The sequence below is a fragment of the Peromyscus leucopus genome, chromosome 1 (assembly GCF_004664715.2).
Source record: "Peromyscus leucopus breed LL Stock chromosome 1, UCI_PerLeu_2.1, whole genome shotgun sequence".
Lineage (NCBI taxonomy): Eukaryota > Metazoa > Chordata > Mammalia > Rodentia > Cricetidae > Peromyscus > Peromyscus leucopus.
This window is the reverse complement of record NC_051063.1, coordinates 161,898,157-161,925,355: the sequence shown is the minus strand read 5'-3', so window position 1 is coordinate 161,925,355 and position 27,199 is coordinate 161,898,157. Positions and strand designations below refer to the sequence as shown.

The 27,199-nt window shown below is 53.2% G+C and overlaps 1 protein-coding gene across 7 annotated transcripts; it reads right to left on the bottom strand.

Moving 5' to 3' along the window:
- Positions 1 to 26,549, bottom strand: Gramd1a (GRAM domain containing 1A). 7 transcript variants are annotated; one of them, XM_037202062.1, is made up of 21 exons: positions 26,431 to 26,547; positions 25,406 to 25,694; positions 14,135 to 14,351; positions 13,229 to 13,249; positions 12,446 to 12,530; positions 12,201 to 12,304; positions 12,021 to 12,116; positions 10,869 to 10,949; positions 10,137 to 10,249; positions 9,730 to 9,880; positions 9,113 to 9,311; positions 8,390 to 8,533; positions 6,274 to 6,392; positions 6,052 to 6,194; positions 4,615 to 4,718; positions 4,362 to 4,535; positions 4,195 to 4,282; positions 3,410 to 3,421; positions 2,942 to 3,049; positions 2,731 to 2,851; positions 1 to 482 (listed from the first exon to the last, which is right to left on the bottom strand). In XM_037202062.1, exons 2-21 carry the CDS (start codon positions 25,663 to 25,665, stop codon positions 390 to 392), a joined length of 2,433 nt encoding a protein of 810 aa, XP_037057957.1. In that variant the 5' UTR covers positions 25,666 to 25,694; positions 26,431 to 26,547; the 3' UTR covers positions 1 to 389. The 7 variants fall into 7 exon arrangements, with proteins under 7 accessions (XP_037057957.1, XP_028733635.1, XP_037057976.1 ...); XM_028877802.2 differs by lacking the exon at positions 3,410 to 3,421 and having other exon boundaries at positions 26,431 to 26,546; XM_037202081.1 differs by lacking the exons at positions 25,406 to 25,694; positions 26,431 to 26,547 and adding an exon at positions 22,196 to 22,407.
- Between the last annotated feature and the right edge of the window lie 650 nt (positions 26,550 to 27,199).

Here is a 27,199-nt window from a genome sequence, read left to right as displayed (position 1 = left end):
GCCATTTCCAACCCTTTATTGAGGCTGTCATCCCCAAATAAATATAATACATTAAACCCAGAGATGAGGGTCTCGTGCACCCCAAAAGGTGCCCCCCACAACCCCAGCTGGGCAAAATAAGTTAGTTGGGGGGAAAGAGCCTGCCAAAGGCCAGGCCAGCTCCCTGGCTGAGCAGGCAGTGGCAGCTGGATTTGCACACACAGATCTAAAGTGCATCTTGGTTCTATGGTCCCCAGGTCTGTGTGGCTCTTGGCGGCGCCACTGGGAGGGGCAGGCGGGAACCTCCCGGCGGCGTTCACACCGTGCCAGCAGTGGCTGCCAGGGTTCCGTGTGTCCTTCTGTCCATTTGGGGGTACGGCTTTTCGGTACCCTTCCCCTTTTCAGTTCCCTCAGGGGAAGCTATCATCAGGCTGTGGCTGAGTGTCCAGAGGAGGATCCGGGACGGTAATTCCTTGATGTAACTTCTCCAAGGAGAACTTCATCTGCAGGAAGAGGAGGAGGTGGGATGAGCACACTAGCTATGCTCTCTTGCACGGTCACACTGTCCCACCACTTGATAACCTCTCAAAGTGCAATCCTGGGACCCAGGTGGTCTGGGTTCAAATCCTGACCTTGCTATTACTAACAGTGGATACATCCCTCCACTGCTATGGGCCTACTTTCTTGTCTGAAGTAGGCATGATTAAGATCCTAGCTTTATAGGATTGTGTCAGAGACTAAGGGATGCTAGAGCCTGGCCCACAGTAAGTTCACCAAGTGACCTTGACCAAGTATCTAGTCTTGAACCAAAGGATGCCACACACCTCCTACATCGCGTCCGTCCGCTTACAAAAGGGGGACAAGATGCTACTTCTTAACTCTCAAAGGGCTCCCACAGGCTAGTGGGTTGAAAGGTCCCCACCAGATGGCGCTGTTGTGGAAGGCTGTGGAGCCCTCAGAAGTAGGACCTAACTGGTTATGGTGGGAGGCATTTGAGAGTCACACCCGACCCCTAATTCCACTTCCTGGTCTGTTGGTCTCAAGCTCCCAGGGCACCCACCATGACAGACAGCACATCTTGAGCCTAATAAACATTTCCTCCTTTTATGGTTTGGCTGTGAAATGGCCCCCACGCTGGGCTCAAGTCCTTGAACACTTAATCCTCAGCTGATCCGGAAGCTAACTGGTGGACCTAGGCCACCAGGGACGGGCCTTGTGGATGACAGCCTGGCTTTTCTTCAGGTCTCTGTTTCATCTCCACTTCCTGATCCCAATCTAACCTGAGCAAGAACCAAGCCACTAATGACGTGGACACAGCCTCCCCAACCACCACGACGGACTGTATCTAGAAGCCATGAGGTAAAGCAAGGCTCCCCTGAGTTGCTAAGCGCTGCCACGGCCAGGAAGGGGGGTGGGGAGTCAACCAGTTCACCTTGCATCTGCCACGTAAGTCGGTCACAGTGAAAGCAACTTCCTGCTGCAAGGCTGGCTGGAGGGCGGTCACTTCCCGTTAGTTAGTGGCCGGACAGCCCAGCTGTGCCAAGGGCTCCTGCTCTCGTCACCGTGTGACAGTGACTTGGGATTCTCGGGAATTTAGGGAGAGGGAAATAACCAAGCTTGATCTCAGGATTGGGGAGTCCTGCTCTGCTCTCCGTGAGCCAGGTGACCCTGTCTCAATTTCCTCCCTACTCCGTCCAGTATGCCCCTTCCCGCCCCTTCCACTGAAGCATCTCTCTGGGAACTTGGTTTTGGGATGCAACAGTGGCCCTAAAAACTGGAGTTTCGTTTTTAACCTGTGCTGGGGTATAGAATATCTTTAGTTTTGTTTTGGATTTCTGCCCCCACACCACCCCATACACAACATATAACCCGTGTGTTGTGCATGCTAATCAAGACCCCTACCACTGAGCCACACCCCAGCCCCTCACTGGGGGATTCTAGGCAGGGGCTCTACCACTGAGCCACACCCCAGCCCCTCACTGGGGGATTCTAGGCAGGGGCTCCACCACTGAGCTACACCCCAGCCCCTCACTGGGGGATTCTAGGCAGGGGCTCCACCACTGAGCCATACCCCAGCTCCACTAAATAGTGTTTCTATCAATCCTCTCAGTTCAGCTCTGATGCCCTCAGGGACCAGATAAAGACAGTCTTCTCCCCATTTTCTCATCTTCCTCCCTATCATAGGCACCCATCCCAGTACCTCACATTTTCCTCAGTCTTCCACAGCTGCTGGCTGCAATCCTCTCAGGCCTAAGGGCAGCACTGTATGGTGGCAGTACAGTCATTGAGCACCTACTGTATGCCTGGGTGGGGCTCACCAATAGCAAGTCCATGATGTGTTTACAGTGATTGGCACTGCTCCAAATGGCAGTGCGTTCTCAGCTCTAAAGGATGGCATTCTCCCACATGTTCAGAAGATGCAGACAAGGCTCAGATGGCAGTCACTCACACAAGGTCACACAGCCTAGCCCGCGCATGTGACCCCAGCAGCTAATAACAGAGAGTGCTATCCTCTGCATGTCCCCCAAACCCAGTCTGCCACCAGCAGGAGAGAAAGACGAGATTCCTGCCATAGCACGTAGCTGGATGCAGCCATGCCTGAAGGACATTTTTCCAGGATATGATAGTTTTTTCCTTCCATTCCATGGACCTCCCTAGCAAGCTAAGAGGTCAGCACCAGGACTCGTTTTATCACGGGGGAAACAAAGGCCAGAGAGGAGGGCAGCTTGAGCCCACGCAGCTGCCGCATACCTCATCCAGGAGCTCCACGGAGGCTCGAAGGATCTGCTTCCATTTGTGAACCTCGACACTGTGGAAGTGCTTCTGCAGAGCCAAGATCTCGGCCCACTCCGTGGCTGTCTGGGGGAACTTGCTGTGGAGATGCAGAGTCCAGGTGAAGGGGCCTGGCTGCTTCAGTCCACTTGAGCTCCGCCCCACCCCTGCCCTCAGGCTCGCCACTTACCCCTTGGCCAGTGCCAGGCTGTGCCAGGACTCAAAGGTGTGGGCCGTTCTCTCCAGAGCCCAGAGACGGTAAAAGAGGAGGGCATTGAGCGCAATGAGGACGATGAGGCTGCAGACAGAGCCAGGTATCAGGGCCGGGATCAGGATGCTCTCTCTAGTCCGGCTTGGCTCTCTCCACTGCCCCAACACACTAGTGTAACCATACCTTAAAGGGTACCGTGACTACCCACCCTTTTCAGAGGAGAAAAGGGGCTCAGAGGGGTGACTGATATGCCTAGGGGTCACACAGCTCATAAGCAGAAAACACAGGGTTCACACTCTGACCTATGTCATGCCTACATGCTTGCCAGCCACACTAAACCATCTTCCCTGGAAGAGCCAGGGACATTGGACAGGGAGAGAATGCTGCAGAGGGATGAACTGCAATACAGGGGTGAGGGGGGTAGCAGGGGAGAATTTAGGGCCCTACCTCACACAGATCCTGCGGAGGCAGCAAGGGGAAGACAGAGATGTGAGAACTGCCCGGGGCGGTGATGGTGCCCAGCCCTCCTCCACCCAGGACAGCTAGCTCTGAGCCCGGGAGACAGCAGGGTTCCTCCTGGGTGACCTCAGGAAACTGAGGCCTCGAGAGGCTGAGCGCGTGGTCTGGGTCAGCTTGAGACTGGGGGATCTTGCTTGTTTTTCCTCAGAGTGTTGTGTCCCTCCATACATGCTGTCCTCCAAATGCCTGGTGTCCCTGCCCAAGCCCCACCCAGTCTCAGCTGGGCCATCCTCAGCTTCCCTGAATCTGATGGCTTCCCATCTTTTGCTGCCGTGGTCTCCCATATCAGCCCGGCTCCATCCCTCTGGTCTGATGGAATCTCTCCAACCTCCCCACCACTCCCATGGGACTCTTGGTCCCTGCTGCGTCTCTGGCCTCATCCAGCTCAGGACTGGGTGTAGAAAAACCAGAGTACAGTGTATCCATGACCTGACTCCTTTTGAGTGGCAAACTCCATATGTTTTGTCTCTTCTTCTAAAAATGTCTCCCCTCATCTCCCAAGGTCCCCAGGGAGGCTGCTGTCCGAGCAATAGACCTTCTCTAAGACAAATGGATCGGCGTGTGGGGACTCTGCTGGCCACACCCTAAACATGGTCTCATGTAATCCTTCTGCGTTGAGCCCACACCCCAACAAAAGCAGAGGCCCAGAGAAGCCCAGCCCTCAATCCACATCATACAGCCAGGCTGCAGATCCACATCAGTCCCTTACTCACACAATGCTGATGAGAACCAGGGCGCTGGGGATGCCTGCCCCGGCGCCCTGATCTATGGATGGTTCCGAAAAGCGAGAGCTGAGGGAACCTGTGAAACAGCAACTTGGGGTGAGCCAGGCACACCCCAGGGACCACCTCCTCCAGCTGCCCACCTCGACATAACACACCTGAGGTGTGCATGCTGGCCCGGGTGCAGGGGTCCGGGTCTGGGTGCTGAGGCCCGTCTCCGTGCCCTCTCCAGCTCAGGGGCCGCTTCCGCCTCCGGAGGCCTGACAGTAGTCCACGAGCATCCTTCCCACCTTCCTCCAGGGACAGCTTCTCTGCCTTGGCGAGTTCTCGCTCTGAGGGGCAAGAACTGGCTCAGGATGTCTGCACCCAGCTGGGCCACAGCCCCTGCCCCACCAGCCTTCAGCCCCCTACCCAGGTGGTGGAAATAGTCTTCAATGCCACTCCAGGAGTTTTTCTCGATGAGAGACTTCACGAGGCTCCACGGCTGCTTGCGATAGCGGATCTCTGAGGACACACTAGGACCGGGACAAGAGGGGAACCTGGGTCAGGTCTTGCCGAGGGGAATCTATGTACCCCAAACTTCTAATTCAGAGAAAGGGGTTTGTCACCGACAAACAGTCCTTCCTGTGGCTCAGGCTAAACCTCAAGCCTAGGCCTCGGCGTCTCCAGCTTTTTCCATCCACACTTACATTTAAATCACACAGTCTTTGCTTTTAGCCTGTCCTGGGAATTGAACTTCCTACCTGCTAAGCAGGAGCTCCGCGGTTGAGCCACGCCCCCAGCCCCTCCCTGGAGGCTTCCACCGCGGCCCTCTTTTTTTTTTTTTTTTTTTTTTTTTTTTTTTTTTTGGTTTTTTCGAGACAGGGTTTCTCTGTGTAGTTTTGCGCCTTTCCTGGAGCTCACTTGGTAGCCCAGGCTGGCCTTGAACTCACAGAGATCCGCCTGGCTCTGCCTCCCTAGTGCTGGGATTAAAGGCGTGCGCCACCAACGCCCGGCTCTTCTTTTTTTTTTTTAGTCTTGTGATGGTCTTGCCCAGGACAGCTTTGAACTCACTCTGCAGCCTTGATCTTGGGGTCCTCTGGTCCCAGCGTCCTCAGGGCTGAGATTACAGGCCCTGCTCTCTACCAAACCTATCCAGAATCCACCTACTGTCCTTTATGCTACTCCTAACTGGCTCTGGCCCTATCTCTACACCTAGACAATGGAGTGGGAGGCCTCTTCTTGGTCCCCCTGCTCCCATTTGTAGCCAGAAGGAGCCTGTGTGTGGAGTCCGTTCAGAGTCATCTGGGCTCAGAGCCCTGCCCTGGATGCACCTCGCTTCAGCTGATGGTCAAGTCTACCACGAAACCTTGCAAAGTTTCATGAACTATCATGGACCTTGGATCTCACCTCCTACTTCTCTACTCCAGCTACTCCCACGCTCCAGCTACTCCCACGTTCCTAGGGCCTTTGTACGGGCCATTCCTAAGGGAACGCCCCCTCCTCTGGTTATTGTGAAATACTCCTATCTCAGAAGACCCTTCCCGATCATCAGAGTCAGGGAACAACCTCTGCCCCTCACTCCAGCGTCCTGTGACATGGTGAACTGAGGAACGTTCTGTAATCTCTTAATTCACTGGAATTTCGCCGGTAGAGTTTGGGGGCCCTAACAGAAGGATTTTTGTCCCCCAGGCTTAGAATAGATGTTCAATAAACAATTGAGCACATGAACTATTCTATTCAGTTACATACGCTTCTCAGTTCTCCAATGACCTCTGCCAACGGTGGTCCCTGGGGTTACCCTCTGACCTCCGCCGAGGTAGGAGGTAGCCCTGAGATGGAGTAGAGATAGGGTACACTTGCTCTCACCGAAGCCGGGCCTTGTTCCGGGCCAGACCCAGGATGCAGTAGCGGTGGGCAGTGTAGAAGTAGTCCTGGTACGGGATGCCCTGGGTGAGCACCTCGGAGTCCACCACACACCCACCTGCCTGTGGGCCGCGCCGGAAGAGCGTCTGCGGGGAGCGGAGGGGCAGGGGGAGGTCAGGGCTGCCTCACACAGCCACCCCACCAGGGCCACCTCACCCTGCTCACCTGCGTCTCCACCACGGAGGCGCTCTTTGGGCCCAGCGGGTTGCTGATGGGGATGGTGTAGGTCAGGACTCTGCGCTGGTGGCACTTGTTGTCGCTGCTCCAGGGGCTCAAGGTCACATCTGGGGGAAGAAGGGGGAGAATAAGGACAGTGTTTTCCTCCCTTTGCTGCCAGGCTGTGGAGACTCAGGCTTCCAGAGGGTTCCCATTCTCTGGGGATTTGTCCCCTACTGGACCACCCTACCCCTTGTCACTTTCCGTTCAGAAGCTAAAACATTTGGACCACTGTGATAACGACAGCTGGGGCACCTCTGACGCGATATTTCTGACCCCTTCTGGAACCGCCTTATCTGCTGCTGAGGCCTTGGCTCTCCAAAGCATTAAATGAGGCAATCACAACCTTTGGGATACCTTTTCCTGGAGGTCTCCTGAACCCTCACACCTGCCAGGCCCCACACTGAACTCAGTACCTCTCCAATTCCACCATCCTTCATGCTCCCAGTGGGGTCCTTCCCTAATAGGTTCCCTCTGTTGTCTGGGGTGGGGGTAGGGGCGTGTGTTACATGTGTATATTTATGCCTGTGCGTGTTGATGAGTGCAGCTGCACACGTGTGTGGGTGCACATGGGAGCCAGAGAACAACTTCGAGCGTCTTCAGGCGCACCCACCTTGTTTTCCTGAGATGGCGTCTGCCAACGGCCTGAGGCTCACCAGCTGGGACAGGTTAGCTGGCCAGGAATCAACCTGCTAGTGATGGGACCAGAAGCATGTGCCACAGTGCCAAACTTCTAGAGCTAGTGCCCAAGTTTTAGAGCTATTTTATTTTTAGTGTTTTGTTGTTGTTGTTGTTGCTGTGTGTGTGTGTGTGTGTGTGTGTGTGTGTGTGTGTGTGTGTGTACGTCCATGTGAGTGCAGTACCTATGGAAGCCAAAGGTATTGGATCCTGCTAGAATTACAAGCAGTTGTGAGCAGACCCATATGGATGTTGGGAACTGAACTTGGGTCCTCTGCAAAGTAGTACATGCTCTGGATCTCTGGGCCATCTCGCTAGCCTCTTCAGAACATTTTTACCACATCTATCTATCTATCTATCTATCTATCTATCTATCTATCTATCTATCTATCTATCTGGGGAGCATCTATCTATTTATTTATTTATTGGGGAGCATCTATCTGTCTATCTATCTATCTATCTATCTATCTATCTATCTATCTATCTATCGTCTATCTATTTTGGGGGGAGCATCTATCTACCTATCATCTATTTATTTATTTATTGGGGGAGCATCTATCATCTGTCTACCTATCTGGGGAGCATCTATCTATTTATTTATTTATTTATTGGGGGAACATCTATCTATCATCTGTCTATCTAGCTATCTATTTATTTATTGGGGGAGCATCTATCTATCTGCCTGTCTGTCTATCTATCTATCATCTATTTTTGGGGGGAGCATCTATCTACCTATCATCTATTTATTTATTTATTAGGGGAACATCTATCTATCTATCATCTATCTATCTTTCTATCTATCTATTTATTAGGGGAGCATCTATCTATCTATCTATCTATCTATTGGGGGAGCATCTATCTATCTATCTATCTATCTATCTATCTATCTATCTATTGGGGGAGCATCTATCTATCTATCTATTGGGGGAGCATATACTAGGGTACAAGTGTGTCAGAAGAGCGCTTCAGCAGTTAGTTCTCTCCTCCCACCATGTGGGTTCTGGGTAGGCACTGAGCCATCTTGCTGGTCCACTACCTGACTTGAATGTGGTTCTGGTAAAAGCCTGGGCCTTCATGCCTGCAGAGAGAGCACTTTAGCTCTCTCTAGCCCAGAGATACTGTCTTCTAGTCTCCTGAGGATTGTGTCCAATTTTACTTATTTCTGCCTGCTCAGGATTCTACCCAGGAATAATAACTGGTTAAAATCAAGCCTAAACATACGCTATCTGCCTCACACATTCCACTGTTCCCCAGTCCCTTGGGAGTCTACGGAAGCAGACACCACACTTCTGACCACTAACTTGATTGGTTGGAATCTTCGTGCAGTGACTGCTGAGGCACTTGCCTCGTAGCAACTGCATGGTAAGGCGGGCACTGCAAGCCTGACCTGTGAACTTGCACTGCTGCAGGAAGCCCTGGAGGAATGGCGAGTCCGAGAAGAGCATCTGCTGGAGACGCTCAGCACCCACGTGGAAGACGGAGTTGATGAGGAGACGGCCAGAGAGGTCGGGAAGCAGGGCGGCCAGATCACCTGGGAGACAAAAGGGACCTCATTATGTGGGTACAACTCTCCCTTCCCCTGGGCCGACTGTCCCTCCTCAGGCCTCCAGGGTGAAAGGGCAAACTTCTCTTCCTGAACAAGAGACACTCAGGAACCTGGAACGTTACTCAACCCTTCCTACCCAATAGACTAGTGTCATGGTGGGCACACGCCCCAGCCCAGCCAACAAAAGCCACCACAACGGCACCCACTGGCACAGACTCCTACGATCAATTGGAGTCATTTGTGATGTCAAACCAACTGAAGCTAAGTCTGGGGTTTTTGCTATAGTTACTGTGCCGTACATCGTCAGGTAGCCAGACCTAGGGCTCTGTCTCTGTGCTCACAAGAGTAAAGTCTACCTGAAAATCAGTATAGAGACAATGAATGTAACCAACTTTACAGGCTGCCTTTTCAGGCCACATAACCTTTAATGCAGGGCTCAGGGCACACCGTTTGAATGACATCCCTGGCCACCTGCATGTCCTGCCCTGTGTACCAGTGCCTCCCCTCTTACTGGCCCCTACTTGGGTATAAGCAAAGCGGATGAACTGGGGCCGCCTGCCTCACCTTCCTCCCCAGTGGATGAAGATGAGTTACTCGTGTCTGTCAATAGTTCCTCTCTGGACAGCAGATCCAAGGGGCCCAGGGACGTGGGCCCATCTGGTGGGGCCGGCTCAGTACTTGGAGGTTCTGCTACTGGGGTCACTGTCTGGCTGGAGGAAGCATCCAGCTGACTGGCTGTCGGTTCCTCCTTGTCCTCCTCGGCCTGCAGAGAAGGGCTCCATCCAGCCTTCTCACACCTCGATTCCAGCCCAAGGCTTCCCATGGGTCAGCGAGTTTGACAGACTGTTTTAGTGACCAATTCTGGAGACGTGATGTCTGTACCTGGGGGCTCCTGGCTAGCTTGGCAGAGGCCTCAGGACCACCCAGTGGTGAGGGCTTATGCCGATGCCTGGCCTACAAGCTACACTACCCACCTGTCTCCTACCCATCTATCCCGCGCCCCTGTGTCCTGCCTTTCCTCCTGCTCTGCTACATTTCCCTCTATTTACCTTGTCTGTCTTCCCCTTCCACCCACCCCCATCTCATCCCTCTGCCAAATTCCTGCCCCTCTATGGATCTCCCATGCTCCTTCCTCCATTCCTAACCTCTCCATCCCTCTCCACAAGCATCCACTTGCTTACCCCATGGTCTGCATCACTGCTGGCTCGGGAGAGGTTCGGGGTGACCCGGCCACGCCTTGAACCCACAGGGCTTGGCTCCTGGCTGCGGTCAGCCGCCCCTGAGGGGGTGATGTCGCTGAGTGCAATCACGTCTCCTACCTCTTTGGGACTCCTGCAAGGGAACAGAGGAAGTGGGAGCCGGCTGGATCCTCAAGCCTGCGTAGGCTACATTCACTGTGTTCTCCTCCCACCCTCCCCCGACGCCCAGCTTTGCACAGTAACCTCTGACCACCCAGCACGCAGGAGATCTAGAAAAAGTTACGTTACTCATGTCTATCTGTTTGTCTCTGGATAACACATCCAAGGGACCCCAACGTCCTTCAGAGACTCCCGACAGCCCTTTGAACCACCTTCCACCTCCAACTCACCCAAGACCATTCAGTTGCAAGGGGCAAACATAGTCTTCATCTTCACTGGTAAGGCCCAGCTCCGAGCCATAGCACTGATGGACCAGGTGCCAAAGCTCTCGGGGACTCAGTGTCTAGGCATAAGGGATGCAAGGTTGGCATCTTATTCCCACAGCCGAGTCCCAGCAGCTCCCTTGGCTTCCACAAAGAAGCAGCATGGCCACCCACCCCAGAGCCCACTCATTTCCATCCTGCCGGCATCCATCACTAGCCAACCTGTTTTCACAAAGCCTGGGCCCTGGGTGCTACAAGCCACACCTTAGACCTCCTGAGTCCATGATGTGCGGGCCAGGGAAGCTTCCCATTTTTACTGAGAAGGATCTGGAGACTCAGGAAGGGGAAGTCATGTGCTCAAGGTCACACAAATGACCCACAAGGATTCTAACCCAGGCAGATTGCAGAAGAGCCCACGCTCTCACCCCCACCCCCCATGCTGTCCTGTCTCCATCCTCCTCAGCAGCCATGGCCTTCCCACTGCCCACGGATCAGCTGGGCCACAATGACAACGAAATAATAGCAACTAATGATAACAGCCAGGGCCGAGGCAGCTGCTGGCATTCTTACAACCTCTGAGCCAGTGCTAACTCAAAGCAGATATTAGTGCAACGCTATCAGGATTTCAGGACGAGATGTGCCCAGTAGCCCCTTCAAGGTCTCCCCGGTTAACTCCATCCTGAGCTCAATCACACTCACCTTTTCAAGCAGCGCATTCTGCCAGAGGCGGAAGATGAGGAGAAAGCAGCGATCACGGGCCCCAAAGGAGGTGAAGAAATGCTGCAAGGAGAGAGATGTGAGAGCAAATGTGTCAGGATGGAGCAGGGATGCCCCATGGTCACCGCAGGGGGAGGAGGTTTCTGGGAGGTCTCTCCGACATCCCTTTGGGCTCCCTTCCCCATGCCTGGAGCTGAGACCACCAAGCCCAGTGTACTTTCCTAGCACTCTTTGTTGTCAAGGATGTCTAACTCCTCCAGCCTCAGGCTGACAAAACACAGAGGGAGGCCTGCTGCCGAGGCCCTTCCTCTTTCCTGTCAGGACCCGGAGGGACACAGCTATCTTTCAACAACATGGACAAATGCCAGGTGTGCTGCTGTCCCAGCACTAGGGAGGTGCAGGCGAGAGCTGGAGTTTGAGGTCAGCCAGACCCCATCTCAAAAGCAGACAACAGAAAGGTCTAGGGGGCTGACGAGATGGTTCAGAGGTTAAGAGATGGCTTCCTGTTCTTGCAAAGGACCAGGGTTGGGTTCCCAGCACCCACTTCAGGGAGCTCACAACCATCTCTAACTCCAGTCTCAGGAGATCTAATGCCCTCTTCTGGCTTCCATGGGCACCGTAGGCATGTGGTATATGCATATAAGCAGGACAGACACCCATACACACAAAATACAAAGAAATAAATATTTTAAAACAAACAAACAAGCCTTTAGTCCCAGCATTCAGGAGGCAGAGGCAGGTGGATCTCTATGAGTTTGAGAACAGCCTGATCTACATAATGGGTTCCAGGATAGCCAGGGCTATGTAGAGAGAGAGCCTGCCCTCTCCCCCAAAAACAAAACAAACAAGATCTAGGGAATGGCTCAGGGGTGGAGCTATAAAGGCCTGGATTCCAATCCCAGCTTTGGCTGGGTGGGGGCACCTGAATTGCAGGATTCATGGAAACTGCAGGATCACTGTGTTGCAGGACATCTATGTGAGGGGACACTGCATAGGGAAGAGAACTGCCAGTCAAAAGGAGGGTTACAAGGGCTGGGAGTGGGCCGGGTGCAACACACACACAGTGTCTGGGTGAGTTGGGGGTCCCTGCGGTGATCCTGGCACATGGCTCCCCGCGTCAGGTCCATCACTCACCTTCTCACTCTCAGTACAGATCTGAATGGCATTGGGGATGAGCTTAGCCGTCTTTTCCTTCTTCAGACAGGTCACTTCCTTCAACTGGATGGAAATCTAAAGAGAGCACCGGACAGTGAGAAGAGCCGGAAGCCCCGCCCATCCGGAGGCCCCTCTGTAGCCACCTGTGGCCCAACTCACTGTGGTCTCCCAGCGGAAGATGTTGCTGTAGAAACAGATCCAGTTCTCGGAGAGGTAGAGGCGGCCCTGGAGGAGGATCTCCCGCTGCAGGGCGCAGGAGTAATCTGAGAGCGGCGGAGGGAGAGAGGGCAGACATCTGAGTCACACATGCTGTGGCCGGGCGGCGCACAGGCCAGCAGGGAGGCAGGAGTGAGGGCAGAGCCGTGGATCCAGGTCAGAAACGGGCTGGGGGCATGGAGACTCACCCACGATGAGGCGCTCTGCCTCGGGGAGTTTGCTGAACAGTTTCCGGAAGTCCTCGTTGCGTTGTTTGTATGTGGGACTCAGCATCTGCCCAGAGGTTTGGGGATGGGGACCTGAGTGCAGATCCCAAGCCCCTATTTGGCCCCCAAAGGCTTTCAACCCCTCTCCACCTCCTCGGCCCTTGGGGCCTCTTTGCTCATAATACACACGTCACCATAAGGTCATCTGCCACTTACTCACTTTTAAAAAAAATTATTTATTTTATGCGTATAAGTGTTTTTCCTCCATGTATGTGTGTGCCCCATGTGTGTGCCCAGTGAAGGTAGAGGCCAGAAGAGGGCATCTGATCCCCTGGAACTGGAATTACAGGCAGTTGTGAGCTGCCATATGGGTGCTGGGAATCAAACCTGGGTCCTCTGCAAGAGCAGCCTGTGCTCTTAACCACTGAGCCATCTCTCCAGTCCTTACTTACTGACATCATACATGAGCCAGGCTCTGTGCAAGGCACCACCACCTGCATCAGTAAATCCTACTCAATTCCCAAAATCCCTTTGGCCTTGCGAGACTGGGCTGCTGTGTCTCAGGAAGGGAGAGGAAGGCTCAGATAGGCTAAGTGACTTGCCCAAGGCCACTTAGCACAAAGCAGGCATCCCACATGGTGTGCTACAGAGGCATCTCGTGTGGGTCTGTAAGCATCACCCACTCCCTGACCCGCCGGTCTGGAGCTCCCTGTTGGCAGACAGTCCCTCCCATCCCTTTATCAAGCCCCATCTGCAGATACTCACACTGTACCAGCTCTGCATCTTCTGCAAGAAAAAGAGATAAGTCAGGAGGAGCCTGTAGTTCGTTTTTTGTTTTTTGTTTTTTTTAACTCTTTTACTCTTTGGGGGGCCTGCCACCCAGCTCCCAAATAAATACACAGATATTTGATATTTGTTTTTACTTATGAATGCCCAGCCTTTGCTTGGCTTATTTCTAGCCAGCTTTTCTTTTTTTGAGTGTTTTTTTGTTTTGTTTTGTTTTGTTTTGTTTTGTTTTGTTTTTGACAGTTTCTCTATGTAGCTTTGGAGCCTTTAATGGATCTCTCTCTGTAGCCCAGGCTGGCATCGAACTCACAGAGATCCACCTGCCTCTGCCTCTCAAGTGCTGGGATTAAAAGTGTGCGCTGCCGCCACCACCACCACCACCACCACCACCACCACCACCACCACCACCACCGCTGCCGCCTGGTGTCTAGCCAGTTTTCTTAACTTAAATTATCCCATCTACCTTTTGCTCTGGGCTTTTAACTTCCTCTAGTCTATATACCTTTCTTTACTTCATATTCCATGTCTGGCTGTGTGGTTGGGTGGCTGGCCCCTGGTGTCCTCTCTCCTCTTTTTCTCACGCCTCCTTCTTCTCTTTTCCTCCTATTTATCCTCTCTGCCTGCCGGCCCCGCCTATCCCTCTCCTGCCTCGCTATTGGCCATTCAGCTCTTTATTAGATCAATCAGGTGTTTTAGACAAAGTAATACAACTTCACAGAGTTAAACAAATGCAACATAAAAGAATGCAACACATCTCTGCATCATTAAACAAATGTTCCACAGCATAAACGAGTGTAACACATCTTCAGTAATGTTCCACAACAAGACCCCTTGTGTTTTCTGCCCTTGCCTCCCTCTCCCAACCCCCCCTGAGCTCACACCCACCTTACTGTTGCGGATGAAGTTCCGGCTGCCCAGGCTCTGGGTGCTGGGGGTCCCAGGCACGCCCCCCTTCTCTGAGGAGCTATCAGACCCCTTCTCCACCATGGTGCCTGGTTCTGGCTCAGGAGCAGGTGGAGGCCGGCTTGGGGGCAAAAGCTGCAGCCGTTTCCGAAGAGATGGGGAACTGCTTGGTGAGCTCCGGCCAGAGTGGGGTGTGGTGCTAGGAAGAGAGAGGAAGAGGAGTGTGTGGGGGGGAACAGACTAGGGGCAGGGGGGAACCTGATTTTGAAGGTGCATCCATCATCTAGTGGCTCTGCCTGCCCATCCGCCCACCCATCCATCCACCCACCCACCCACCCATCCATCCACCAACCTTGCCATCTACCTATCAGTCCTTCTACCCACGCATCCACCTGCCACCCACATACTACCCGTCCATCCATCAATCCATCTATCCTGCTACCCACCTCTTCACCCACCCACTCACCTACTTCCTGTCTCTGATCCTAGAGCCTGTCCCTGAATGTCCCTGTGCCTCTACTGCTTCACCGTGACCCAGGGAATGGTGACCATACATCTAGTTGTTTGGGGGATTAAATCACCATGGATTCAGGGGATTGAAGTCAGGATGTCAGGCTTGCATGGCAAATGTTTACCCAATAAACCATTCCACTAGCCCAAACCTGATAACTTTTAAACATTATCTTACTAATTCATTCATAAAGCAAACCTTCATGGACAGGTGACACTCAAAATGCAAATCTAAGTACCTTTCTTTTTAAAGTTATTTATTTTTATTTGTGTGTGTATGTTGTTTATGTGCACCATAGGTGTGCAGTGCCTGTGGCGACCAGAAGAGGGCATCAGATCTCCTGGAGCTTGAGTTACAGGTGGTTGTGAGTCACCATACAGGTGCAGAGAACGGAACTCAGGTTCTCTTAAAGAGCAAGACAGGTTCTTAGCCACTGGGAGCCATGTCTCTAGCCCACACGGCATCTTTTTTAATGTCTTTCCTTTCCGTGCCCATATCTCTAGTCTGTCCACAATCCCACCACCTCTAAACCCTACTTCCACTTTTCCTTTCATTACAACGTCTCTTTGTTCCAGCCTCCATTCCTTCCCACACATAAGCCATGGAAGTTTTCTTTTCGTTTTCGGCTCCTGTCCCCTCCCCCACAGTCTCTCCTCACCTCCAGCCTGGGAAGCTGGGGACCAGCTGAGTCAGTTCAGGGTTCTCTAAGTCCGGACTTGGATGTGACTAGGTCCCGTCACTTCCCTGCCCCATGTCCTCCTGGTTGTTCCAACCATTCCAGCCTCCTCTTGGTTTTTAAGCTCCCAGGATCATTCCCACATCAGGGTTTCTGCATCTGTGGTTCCCTCCATCCGAAAAGCCCACCCACAGCTCCAGCCTAATGGACTCATCTCTTCATTCTCCACACTCCTCTTCCAAGGTCCCTTAGCTTGAGAGCGGCCCCTCCTGCTTCACTCACCCACACTATCTACACTCACCCTGTTCATTTGTTTATTCAGTTTGCTTATTGCCTGCCCTAAAGCGTGAACTTGAGGAAGTCTTGGTTGCTATCTGTATCCCTGGCACCTGAACTAGAGACAGGGCACACAATTAATGCTTAATAAACACTGTGGGACTGAATGAACAGCCCTGAGCTGGCTGGAACCAACGCTGACAGAGACCTGAAATACGGCTTGGTTCTGGTGAGTTTAACTCCTGCCGGAGGCAAACGTTAAGCAAACAGAACATTCTGGTAACTGTGCAAACACTAACTGTAATAAGGGCAGTGGCGGTGAGTGGCAAGGACTTTAAAGGGACACCATTGTTGACTTCTTATCGGGATTATGTCAAGCACTCCAAGCGATTGATTTTTATCATTGCTCAAAAACACTGTGCTTGGTCCCATGACCATTCAGCTTTACAGTGGAAACTGAGGCTATCAGCGAGAGGCACTGGCAGAGGGAGGCACAGCTGGTTTCTGGGAAGGATTGATCTATTTTGGAGTACAAGAGGCATCTCCTCTTTCAAGAAGTTTTTCAGAATCTGGTTCTCTCCTTCCACCATGTGGATCCCAGGCATCAAGCACGGTGGCTGGGTTTAGCAGCAAGCACCTTTACCCACTAAGTCATCTCGCCACCCCCAGGATGTTTCTTCAAATGTGTGTCTCCTGTCTGTCACCTTCAGTACGTGCCGGTCCCTCTGGCTCACAATGTCCTTGCTCTTCCTTGCCTACCTTGTTTTTTTTTTTTTTTTTTTTTTTTTTTTTTTTTTTGCTGAGCTGGGAATTGAATTTAGAACCTGGTGTATGCTTAGTGGACATTTTACCACTAAGCCACCCCCCACCCCCATCCCTCACTGAGGGATTCTAGGCAGGAGCTCTACCACTGAGCCACACCCCAGCCCCTCACTGGGGGATTCTAGGCAGGGGCTCTACCACTGAGCCACACCCCCAGACCTCCTTTACTTTATATTTTGAGGCCAGGTCTCTTATTAAGTTGTACAGGTTGGTTTTGAACTCACGCAGTACTCAAGGCTGGGACTGAACTTTCGATTGTCCTGTCTCAGCCTCCTGAATAGTAGTTGGGATAACAGGCCTGCGCCACCATGCCTGGGTGGGGTTTTTGATGAATTTTCTTTTTTAAAGCCAGGGTCTGGTTGGCATTGCTTTTGTGATCACACCAAGAAATCACTGAGAAGCTGGTGCTTACAGGCTTACAGGCCACACTACTGTTCCTTGGCCTTGAAAATTCTTCCGTACACTTCAAGACTCTGGTGCACCCCTCCCTTCTGCAGGTCTCCATACCCTACGGGGCAGCAGTCACCCAGGGTGACTTTTCTGTAATGACAGTTCCATGGGCTTCTAGGGACAAGCCTTGGAGATGTCTTAGTTCCCACTCTGCCCTAGCCCTGCTCGAATGGGGTGCAAGACAGGGAGTCACATGATTCTTATAAAGTAAGTTCATTTAATAAATTATGTGACAAAATAAAAGACATAAACAGTGGCCTGGGCCATTACCTCTCCCCCTGGGCCAACCCAGTGCCTCTGGTCACTGTGCTGTGGTGTCTGAACTCAGTCTGTTCCAACATAGAGCCCAAGAAAGTCTATGGCCACATGGGGCATGTCAGAGCCTTTCTGGTACTGGGGTTTTCCCACCTTCCTTACCCCAGGAAAGCCCACAGCTCTTCCCTGGCCCTCACCTCTCCCCTGGTTCCTGCCTCCCCCCTCCTTCTGCCCATATGCTCTTTCCCCACTGGATATAAGAGGAACGCACTCTTGTGCTCAACAGACGTATCTCCATGCTGTATTTGAAGTCGTATAGCCCCTTGTCGACCCCTCATCTGCTCTGTTCTCAGAGCATCTGACAGTGACAGGCTGCCCCCTGGCTCCGCATCCTTCTCCACATTGCCTAGCAGGTGCCTATGAGTAGGCACCACCATGACCTGAGCAAAGCGTCCATGCTTGCTAGTTCCTACCAGAGCTGGATTCAAGCACACTTGAACTCAAAGACTCAAAGGCTTCCAGTCTCAGAGCCATGGATGCCCCCCTGGGGGGAGGAGTCTGCACCCTCCCCAGCCTCGCTTTCACCTGGGATGCTCACCTCCTAGTACTACTTGGAGGCGAGGTGACGTGGAAGGCAAAGGGACAAAGAAGCCGTGTGTAACGGCTTTCGCTTCCCACGATTGAAGAAATGGAGTGGTAACCTGCCACCAACCCTTCCTGGAGCTGTCCAGGAAACTATGCTGACCCTGGAAGGACCTCAGCTGGTGCCATAGGCCTTCCTTTCGCTGTCTCAACATACATAGAGCACTTACCCTGCAGCTGGAGCTGGAGACACAGTGCAGACAACAGATTCCAACTATCTGCCAGCTGGGACTGGCCGCACTAACCAGGGGGCCAGAGCGTCAGGAAAAAAGCCACAGAAACCAGGACAACAGCTTTCCACCGCCTGCCATTGCCATAAAGCAGCACAGTCCCCAGGACACTACCACCAACAGCACCAGGAACTTGTTTGAAATGCAGAATCCGGCCAGAGGTGGTAGGAATACACTCTTGGTAATTCAGCACTCCAGGGCTGAGGCAGGAGGATCACAAGCTCGAGACCAGCTTAGGCTGAATAGCAAGATTCAGTCTTAAGAACCCCAGAGTTGGGGTGTGTAGCTCAAGGGCCTTGAACCCACTGGTGAGGGCTTGGGGGCATGGCTCATCAGCAGACTGTCTGGGAGTCAACAGAAGCCACCCATCAGGAGCTGAGGGTAGGGCTCTGGGTTAAGAGTACTTGCCTAGCATGTGCAGAGCCCTGGACTCCATCACCAAGACAGCCACAGAACAAAACAGAAATGTTCTGCCCTCCCGACCAGAAACCTCAGCTTACAATGGAATCCACACTGAATCTTGACAGAATCATTAGTGCAGCGAGGGTTACTTAAGTGAGCCAGACTGCGGAGGCTTAGCTGGGCAAAGGCTCCCCGAGGCCAGCGGCTGAGGACAAAGAACAGAGCTGGCAAAGTGTGGGAGAAGACAGTGCTAGACGCACTCGGGACATCAAGTTCAGAGCCAGGACTGAGGCTGGCAGGTCTGAGACTAGCGGATGGCCAGCAGAGCTGAGGAGGACACACAGGCTCCCAACGCAGGCCTGAAGACCCTGGGCCACCGTCCTGGTTCTAGGGAGAAGGTGACCCTTCCCCGTGGCCTCTTCTCACCTCTGGCCTATTCTGAAGCCCCAGGTCTACCGGAGGGAAGGCAGGAGGCACAGACAAGCCAAGCTCATCCCCCAGTTCCTGCTCCTGGACGGGACAAAGAGGAAGTCCTCAAGGGCCGGCAGCAGAGCCCTAGGGCGGCCCAAGCCGTCAGCCAGTCCTGGCAGAGTGAAGAAGGGAGGGGTCAGAAGTGGCGAGAGGAGGACCGTTATGGGGCGGGGACTAAGGAAGAGAATGGGTTTCCCTTGTGCAAGATGCTCAGGCCTCCGGGGCCTCAGAAACTGCCTCCAGACAGAGGAGCAAGAACACACAGGTGTGTAGGGGAGGAAAGTTGGCTGGGGATACACAGTGTCATTGGCAAACTTGGCTGCAGGTAGGAGAAGCCTATCTCTCCCACCTGTCTGTCACACACATAAACAACCACAGCATTGTAAGTTTGTCATATTCATATACAAATGCCAGGAAAATTACACACACGTATGCACACACACACACACACACACACACACCAAAAAAAAAAAAAAAAAAAAAAAAAACATGCTATAGTCACACAGAGCCCCAGAATGAATTCCGAAACACAGTAAGTTCAAGATAAATTAGCTTCACATATACAGCCACAGGAAAGTTTTAGAGAAACACTGAAGACCAGAACAACAGCCAAAGCCACAAACCTACTCACACATCACCTAGCCACAGCACACAGGGACCCAGACATACATCCCTAAGGTAAGTTAAGTCATCTGGTCAACCTATACATCCTGCCTCTCCCTCTGACTTCAGGGTGTTCATCAGGCAGAGAAAACGCAAAGGCTAGTTCTCAAGGGATGAAGAATGGAATTGTCAGCTGTCACCGTGACAGAACCCTGACATCCCCAGAGCCATGGGGGACTCGGGAATAATGCAGATAGTGAAGTGAGGCCTGGGCAGACTTTACAAGGCAGTTAAGGTTGCACCCCAGGTCCCAGGAGGGAGGGTCCTCAGCCAAGGCCACAAGGGGTCTCTCTGTCTCTCTGCACAGACAAAGCCACAAAGGGCCTGAGAGGCACACAGAATCTCCCACACTCCAGAGACACGCAACAATGCCACAAATGGATACATAGGGACCTTCCCATGGAGGCCACAGACACACAACAATGTCACAGGTGGACACACACAATTTCTTCTTGTCCACCGAGTCAAAAGACTTTCAAAGGTGGATGACAGGCACACAGGCGCAGATTCTCAACCACATGCACACATACTAAAATCACACAGCAGCAACTCACAGAGACCCTTGGAAGCACAGGTGTAATTCATGGTAAACTACAGGCTGAGCCAGCCAAGGAATACTGTAACTTCTGTACACTTGATGCCCCAAACCCACCTCAAGACTCTCCCAAGTCACAATGAGGCACAACCTCAGAATGTGTAATTTGCACATGGCGCCACAAAGAAAATGAGACGGGCTTCTCACACAACCACGACGGGTCCAGGAGCCCCAGATGCACTCAACACGGTAGCCATCACACACAAGACGATAGGTAACATGCAGAGAGCCACACAAACACTGCCCCAAAGCATCCCAGCTGTTACACACACACACACACACACACACACACACACACACACCACACCACACCACACCACCACACTCAGAGCTCAGGCACTTCCAAGACACAATCACAAACGGAAAACCGCGGGCACAGGGAATGACGCTGGAGGGGAGGATCAGGTTGGAACACACACGACCCCCACCCCGTCTAAATCTCAGGCTCAAAGAAGCTCCTTCCCCCAGTCGCCACGAAAAAAAACGAGGACCACCAACCCGAGGGACTGCGGGGCCTGCCAGTACTGAGGGGGGTGGGGCTGCTCGCGGTGGTCCCTTCATCTGGAAGCCGGGTCGGCCCTCATCAAGAGGGACGATCCAGGCCTGGGAGAGCACCCCGCTGCCCGTGCGCGTCCCAGGCCGGCAGTGACGCCCCAAGCTCGGGCCTCGCCGCCGGGCTGCAAGACCCCACGCACTCCGACACACGTGTCTCCGCTCCCGGTCCCCATCGGGGTCTCTCCTACATGCACGAGCTTCGGGAACCCGCTCCGGTCCCCTGCCCCGGCCCGATCACGCCGCCATACCCGCTCCCCACCCGAGATCCGGTGCTTACTCGAACATGGATGCGGCGCCCTGGCTGCAGGGCAGGACCCGGCCGGCTGCGCTGAGCTGGGCCTCCCGGGCCTCGCCTGGCTCGGCCGCCGCCCCCACCGGACCCCACGGCCCGCACAAAAGGCCGGAGCCGCCGGAGGCCGCCGCGGCGTCAGCGACACCCCCTTCCTGCTCCCGCCCCGCGCGTCACGGCGCCGCCCCCGCCGGGAGGGGGACCTGGACGCAGAGCGCGGGCCTCGGCCTAGAAGGCTTGGGAAAGAGTCCGGCTGGGAGACCTGCACCGACCAGTGGACAGAAGAAAATTTCAGTAAAATTAAGCAGCCTGGGCCAGGCGTGGGAGCGCACGCCTGACATCTCAGCACCCGAGAGGCTGAGGCAGGAGGATTGCCGTGAGTTCGAGGCCAGCTTGGGCCATATAATGAAGTTCAGGCCAGACTGGAATACAGAGTGAGAACTTGTCTTCGAAACAAACAAGCAAACAAACAAAAGGAGTCTAACTGCCCTGGCTTCTCCCCCTAGGACTTAGAAGAGTCCCCGGGAGGAGCCGGAGAGGCAGGCGGGGTGGAGAGGTGGTATCAGGCTGATGCTGGGAAGAGCAGGTCTGGGGCGGAAGTTTGGGGGAAACCGCAGCTGGGGGGCGGAAGGCCTCTGCCTCCTCTCCCCACCCAGTCCTCGAGCCTCAGTTCCTGCCTTAGAAGCTTCCACTTGTGTAGGGACTTCCCCAGCCTAGTCCTGCAGCCCAAATCAGACTCCAGCCCACCCCTGAGAGCCTGGGCAAGTCCCTCAGGCCTGGGGAGCCCACTGCTCGGAAGCAAGGGGTTTCCCCCAGAACAGCGCAGGGGCAGGGCTCATCAGCGCTTTTGATACTGGGAAGCTTGCCTAGCCTCAAGACGGGAAATGACCATACATTGCAGTGTAGGACGAGTTCTTGTGCCAGCCAACCCTGCACCCACTCTGCAAGCCAAGGGTGGTTGTCCTTGCCGGAGAACATGGTGTGAACCCTAGCTTTGGGACCCAGATGGCCAGCCCAGGGATTTCTCCCTCCCCCTCCCCAGCCTCTTGTCCAGCTGCGGCAGACCTGGTCCTGCCTTGGTCAGCTTCCATTCCTGCCCCCGCTGTTGCCACTGCAGCCAGAGAGCCTGTGAACAGGCACGTCGGTCCCTTGGCTTCACGCCCTTCCCTGGCTCCACCTCGTTCCCTGTAATATCTAAGTGCTCACCTTGGTGTCCAGAGCCCTCCTGATCCGGCCCCTCTCACCTGTCTGACCTCTTGGCCTCCTCCTTTGCCTCCAGGTTGCTCATTCCAGGAGTCGGCCTGCCTCCCTGCCCCTCCCACTTGCCCTCGCCTCAGGACCTTTACACTGCTATCTGACCCTTCTGCACTAGGAAGCTCTTCTTGCACGACTGCCTTCCATCCTTCCGTGTCCGTTGCTCATTTTATACTTCCGTTGCTTGTTTCCTCTTTGAAAGACATTTGCTTTCAAAGGTGGTGAGGGCGTGGGGGTAGCGTGAAGAGAGTGTCAGGTTTTCATTGTGTAGCCCAGGCTGACCTCAGACTCACTGTGTAGCTGACGCTGGCTGGCCTCGAACTACCCCCTACCCTCAAACTCCCCCCTACCCTGCGCACAGACAGGGTTTCTCTGTGTAGCCTTGGCTGTCCTGGAACTCTGTAGCCCAGGCTGGCCTCAGCTCACAGAGATCCGACCACCTCTGCCTCCCGAGTGCTGAGATTAAAAGTGTGCACCACCATGCCCAGAAACCTTTCCATTTTTAAATAGAGAATATTTATTTATTAAATATTTATTTATGTTAAATGGCCATCTGTGTCCCTACCACCGTATGCATTAAGTATGCATTAAAAAGTCTCTTTAATGTGTTTAAATATTCTGAGTTATATCTAAGGACAACAGAAAGTCATAAAGGGTTTAAGTGGGAGATTTGCATATCAAAAGATCACTCAGGACTTCTCCTTTTGGTTTTGGTGGTTAGTAGTTGGCCATTTTAGTTGGTTTTGTTTTTTTTTTTTTTTTTTTTTTTTTTTTAGATGAATTAAAACTGTTAAGCTGATGTGGTGGAACAGGCCTTGGAGGCACTTGGGAGGCAGAGGCAGGAGGGTTGCTGTGAGTTTTAGTGCAGCTTGCTCTACACAGAGAGCTCAGGCCTGCCAAGGTTATACAGTAACTGTCTCAAGAAAAGAAAAGAAAGAAAAGAACAGCAAAGGCAGGATTTTGGAGGGAGGGAAGGACTGACTAGCTCTTAAGTCCCATGCTATGGTGCCGTCATCCTCGCACTCTGGAGGCTGAAGCAGGAGGATCATGAGTTTGAGGTCAGCCTGGGTTATCATGCAAGACCCTGTCTCAAAAACAAACAGTCTGAAGAGCTGACTCCATGGCTATGAGCATGTACGCTTTTGCTGAGGACCTGAGTTAGGTTCCAGTACACACAAATGCATGGAACTCCAGCTCCAGGGGATCCAGTGCCCTCTTCTGGCCTCCACAGGAACCCACATATGTGTGCACATATGCACATGCAGACACTTTTTTTTTTTTTTAAATACACACTTAAAAACAGATAAACTGAACTTTCAACAGCCCAAGTGCCTCTTTTCTCTGCCTGAGCACGCTGAGCATCTACTGCCTTGAAGTCAGTGTGGGTCCCTCCTGGGCAATTTTGCAACATCGTCCTCAACAAGCCTATCTTTGAAAGAGATACACAGCCAATCCCTATTGTATCCTTTTGCAGGCTGTTTTTCCCTCCTGCTTGGTCACCCTTGTTTCTGAGACTTCTGGGTGGGGCAGACTCGGCTTCCTCAACATGGGCTTTTCTTACCCATCATCTGTGGCTGGGCGAAACCCCGGCACATGCTCCTTCCTATTCAAGGCCAGTCAGTCGGGTTCTTTCCTTCTCCGCCCCTCTGCCCTTGAACCTCTTAGTTTCCGTCTCCAAGGGTAGAGGTAGTTTTCCTTTGCAGAAGTTTTGTGTTCTGGCTGGTTTTGTGTGTCAACTTGACCCAAGCTAGAGTCATCAGAGGAAGGAGCCTCCGCTGAGGAAATGCCTCCATGAGATCCAGCTGTAAGACATTTTCTCATTTAGTGATCCATGGAGGGCCCAGCCCATGGTGGGTGGTGCCATCCCTGGGCTGTTGTTGGTCCTGGGTTCTATAAGAAGGTGGGCTGAGTAAGCCAGTAAGCACTCCTCCATGACCTCTGCATCAGCTCCTGCCTCCAGGTTCCTGCCCTCTTTGAGTTCCTGTCCTGACTTCCTTCAGTGATGAACAGCGATGTGGAAGTGTAAGCCACATAAGCCCTTTCCTCCCCAACTTGCTTTTTGATCATGGTGTTTCCTCGCAGCAAAAGAAGCCCTAAAACATTTTTGTTTAAATATTTTCCCACCTGTCAGCCATAGCAGGAATAGCTCTTGTGATGGCTGGTGGCACATTAGAAATATATCTTGTCCCTGGAGATGCAGGAAGCCACACTTATTCTCACTTTGCCTTGTTCATGGTGTTATTTTCAATCTTTTAAAATTAATTTTAAAAATATTTTGTTGTTTTTGAATATAGGGGTGTGTGTGTGTGTGTGTGTGTGTGTGTGTGTGTGTGTGTGTGAATATGTTGCATTGATGGAGTCCAGAAGATCTCATGCCCTGGTATCTCGAGCTGCCTGATGCGGTGCTGGGAACCTAGCACAGGTCCCCTGCAAGAGCAGCACATGCTCTCAGCCTGGGAACCATCACCCCAGCCCATGTTCAATGTCAGCCTGTTTCCTTGTGGGCACAAAGTTCTGTTTACCACTTACCGCCTTCATTTCACAGCCCCAATCCGGGTCCCGACTCCCAGCCTGCGCTAGCCTCGCTGGCGGCATGCATTTGGACCCACTGCTCCCAGTGCACATGCCTGAGCTTTGCGGGGTAGTGCTGGGTAATTTTGCTGGTCTCGTCGGACTGAGGCACATCTAGAGCGCTAACAAGTGGTGTGTCTGGGAGTGCATTTCCAGAGTCAGGGGGAGAGTAACCTCGAGTGTGTGTAGCCCAGTCCTGAGCTGGGGAAAAGAGAAAGAGAGCATGGGGCTGGCATTCCCATCTCTCTGCTCCACGGTCCTGAAAGATGTGAGCAGGCAGGCAGCCTCCTTCCTGCTGCCACAGCCTCGAGATGCTCCTCCCACCATACCTTCCTTGCCGTGATGGATGGTGCCCTCAAATAATGAGCCCAAACAAACCCTTCTGTAATTTCTTCTTGCAGGTATGTGGTTACATGTAAAAGAAACATAACTAGTATACATGTCTGTTTCATAGCTTCAAATCTGGATGCTGTGGCTCAGGCTAGACTCTAATTGCTCTTCAGCACACCAACCAAAAGGAGCCTACACTTGAGCTTAGGTCACAGGAACAGACAAGACAAAGAAGCCTCCCATCCCATTCCCGAGTCTGACCTGTCCTGAGACGGACACTCCAGGTCCTGGGTCTTCAGTCTCTGAAGGCGTGGTGGATTTGGGGTGCCTGGAGGTGACTCCACATCACTAGATGGAGTTATGTGAATAGCAGGCACCCCCAAGAGCCTCCAGGATTTAGGGGATAGGTCCTGGACACACTCAGCCTGTGTTTGCTGCTCCGCTGGAGAACCAGGTGAGCCCTGGTCACCACCCTGGGCTCCCTGGGGAGCCCAAGGCAACAGGGGCAGGAGTTCAGCCATGAGGAGGAATTTGGATAGCAGTGTGGCCCCTAGGGGAGAGCAAGGAGAGGTAAAACAGAGAGCCCTTGTCCAAGTACAATTGGGGGGGGGCATTATGGCAGAGATCTGGGCGAGACTCCCACCGCTGCTGACATCCTACCCTCACGACTCCGAGCTCCGTTTCTTTCTTGGCATACTAAAGGCTCTCTAGAGATGAAATATCCCAGAATGGACAGCCAGTGCTGAGAGCCATGCAGAGCCCAGCTCAGAGCTCACAGAGTACTCGGCAAACAGCCGTTCACGTGCCCAGGCTGGGTGTCCTTCCGAAGCGTCCACTACGGCTGTACTCTGAGGCCCAGACACCACGTCCCCTTCACATACAAGGCCACGAGAGAGCCAGGCCTCACTGGCCTTCCTGGCTAGCCAAGCTGGGACAGAGAAAGGCAGACTCTAGGACTGCCCTTCCCTGCTTTTCTCAATGCCTCAACCAAGACGAACAAAGGGCAGGTGGCCCCGAGGCTGGCCCAGCTGTGGGGGAAGCGGAGCTTGTGGTTAGAGCTGCTTGGGTCTGGCAATGCCAGCCCAGAGCCTGTCTGCTCACAGGAGAACACAGCAATGGCTTCTTGCAATCCAGCTGACCAGGGACAAGGGAAGGGTGACCGCGGGGGCTGGAGGTGGGGTGGGGTGGAGGACGGGACCAAAGGTGGTTTTTCTTAGTTTGAGGAGGACCCTGACTCCCAGGCCCAGCTTGGACCTTACCAGCACACTAGAACCCCGAGACCCTACCTTTGAGTTCTTCTTCTGTCTCACAGGCTTCAGACTTCTAGGATAAGAGAACACCGGGCCCTTCCTTCTCTCCCTGAGGTGGGCCAGGCCTGAGACTCCTGACCTTCAGGCCGGAACAGCATGTCTGACTGGAGTCCTGTTACCTCTGGCCAGCTGTTCCTGGAAGAAGTATAGAGCGGGGGTGGGGTAGGGGTGGGGAGTGGGGGTGGGGAGGGTGTTCCTACTACTGAGGGCACCTGGGAAGGCCTCCTCTTCTCTCCTTCACTGTGCCATTCAGGCCTCTGATGATTTCTCACGAATTAATGAGGTGCTTTTCTCTCCCCTACCCATATGTGTGAGTGCCCTCGTGAATGCCTCTATGGTGTGGTGGTTTGAATGAGAACCTGTCCTCTATAGGCTGGGGTACTTGAACACCTGGTCCCCAGCTGGTGGCACTTTTGGGCGAGGTTATGGAGGAAGCATGTCACTGGGGCGGGCTTTGGGGGTTTATAGCCTCTTGTTACTTCCTGTTTCTCCACCTTCCTGTGTATGGCCTTTGGGGATGCTTTTGTTTTAAACTATAGTGCCTCCTCTGCGTTGTGTCTTCCTGCTCCACAGTCAGGGGAGTGACAGGGTCGTGAGCCTGCCCACAGGAGTCCCAAATGAGCTGTGTCCTTTCTAGAAGTCCCCACATGAAGATGAATGGACAGACAGTGTGCCCTGACGGACCCTCTTCACTCCCAGGTGGGGGGCTCAGCTCAGCAGCCTTGTCTACTCCTGATAAACAATA

Excerpts from the sequence above, each read along its gene's own strand:
- Gramd1a (XM_037202062.1), bottom strand. The coding sequence starts at position 25,665 with ATGGCTGAACTCCTGCCCCTGTTGCCTTGGGCTCCCCAGGGAGCCCAG. Across the intron at positions 12,531-13,228 it reads AGATGCAGAGCTGGTACAGT|ATGCTGAGTCCCACATACAA; the intron begins GTGAGTATCTGC and ends ACCTCTGGGCAG. Across the intron at positions 9,312-9,729 it reads GCAGTGATGCAGACCATGGG|GCCGAGGAGGACAAGGAGGA; the intron begins GTAAGCAAGTGG and ends CCTTCTCTGCAG.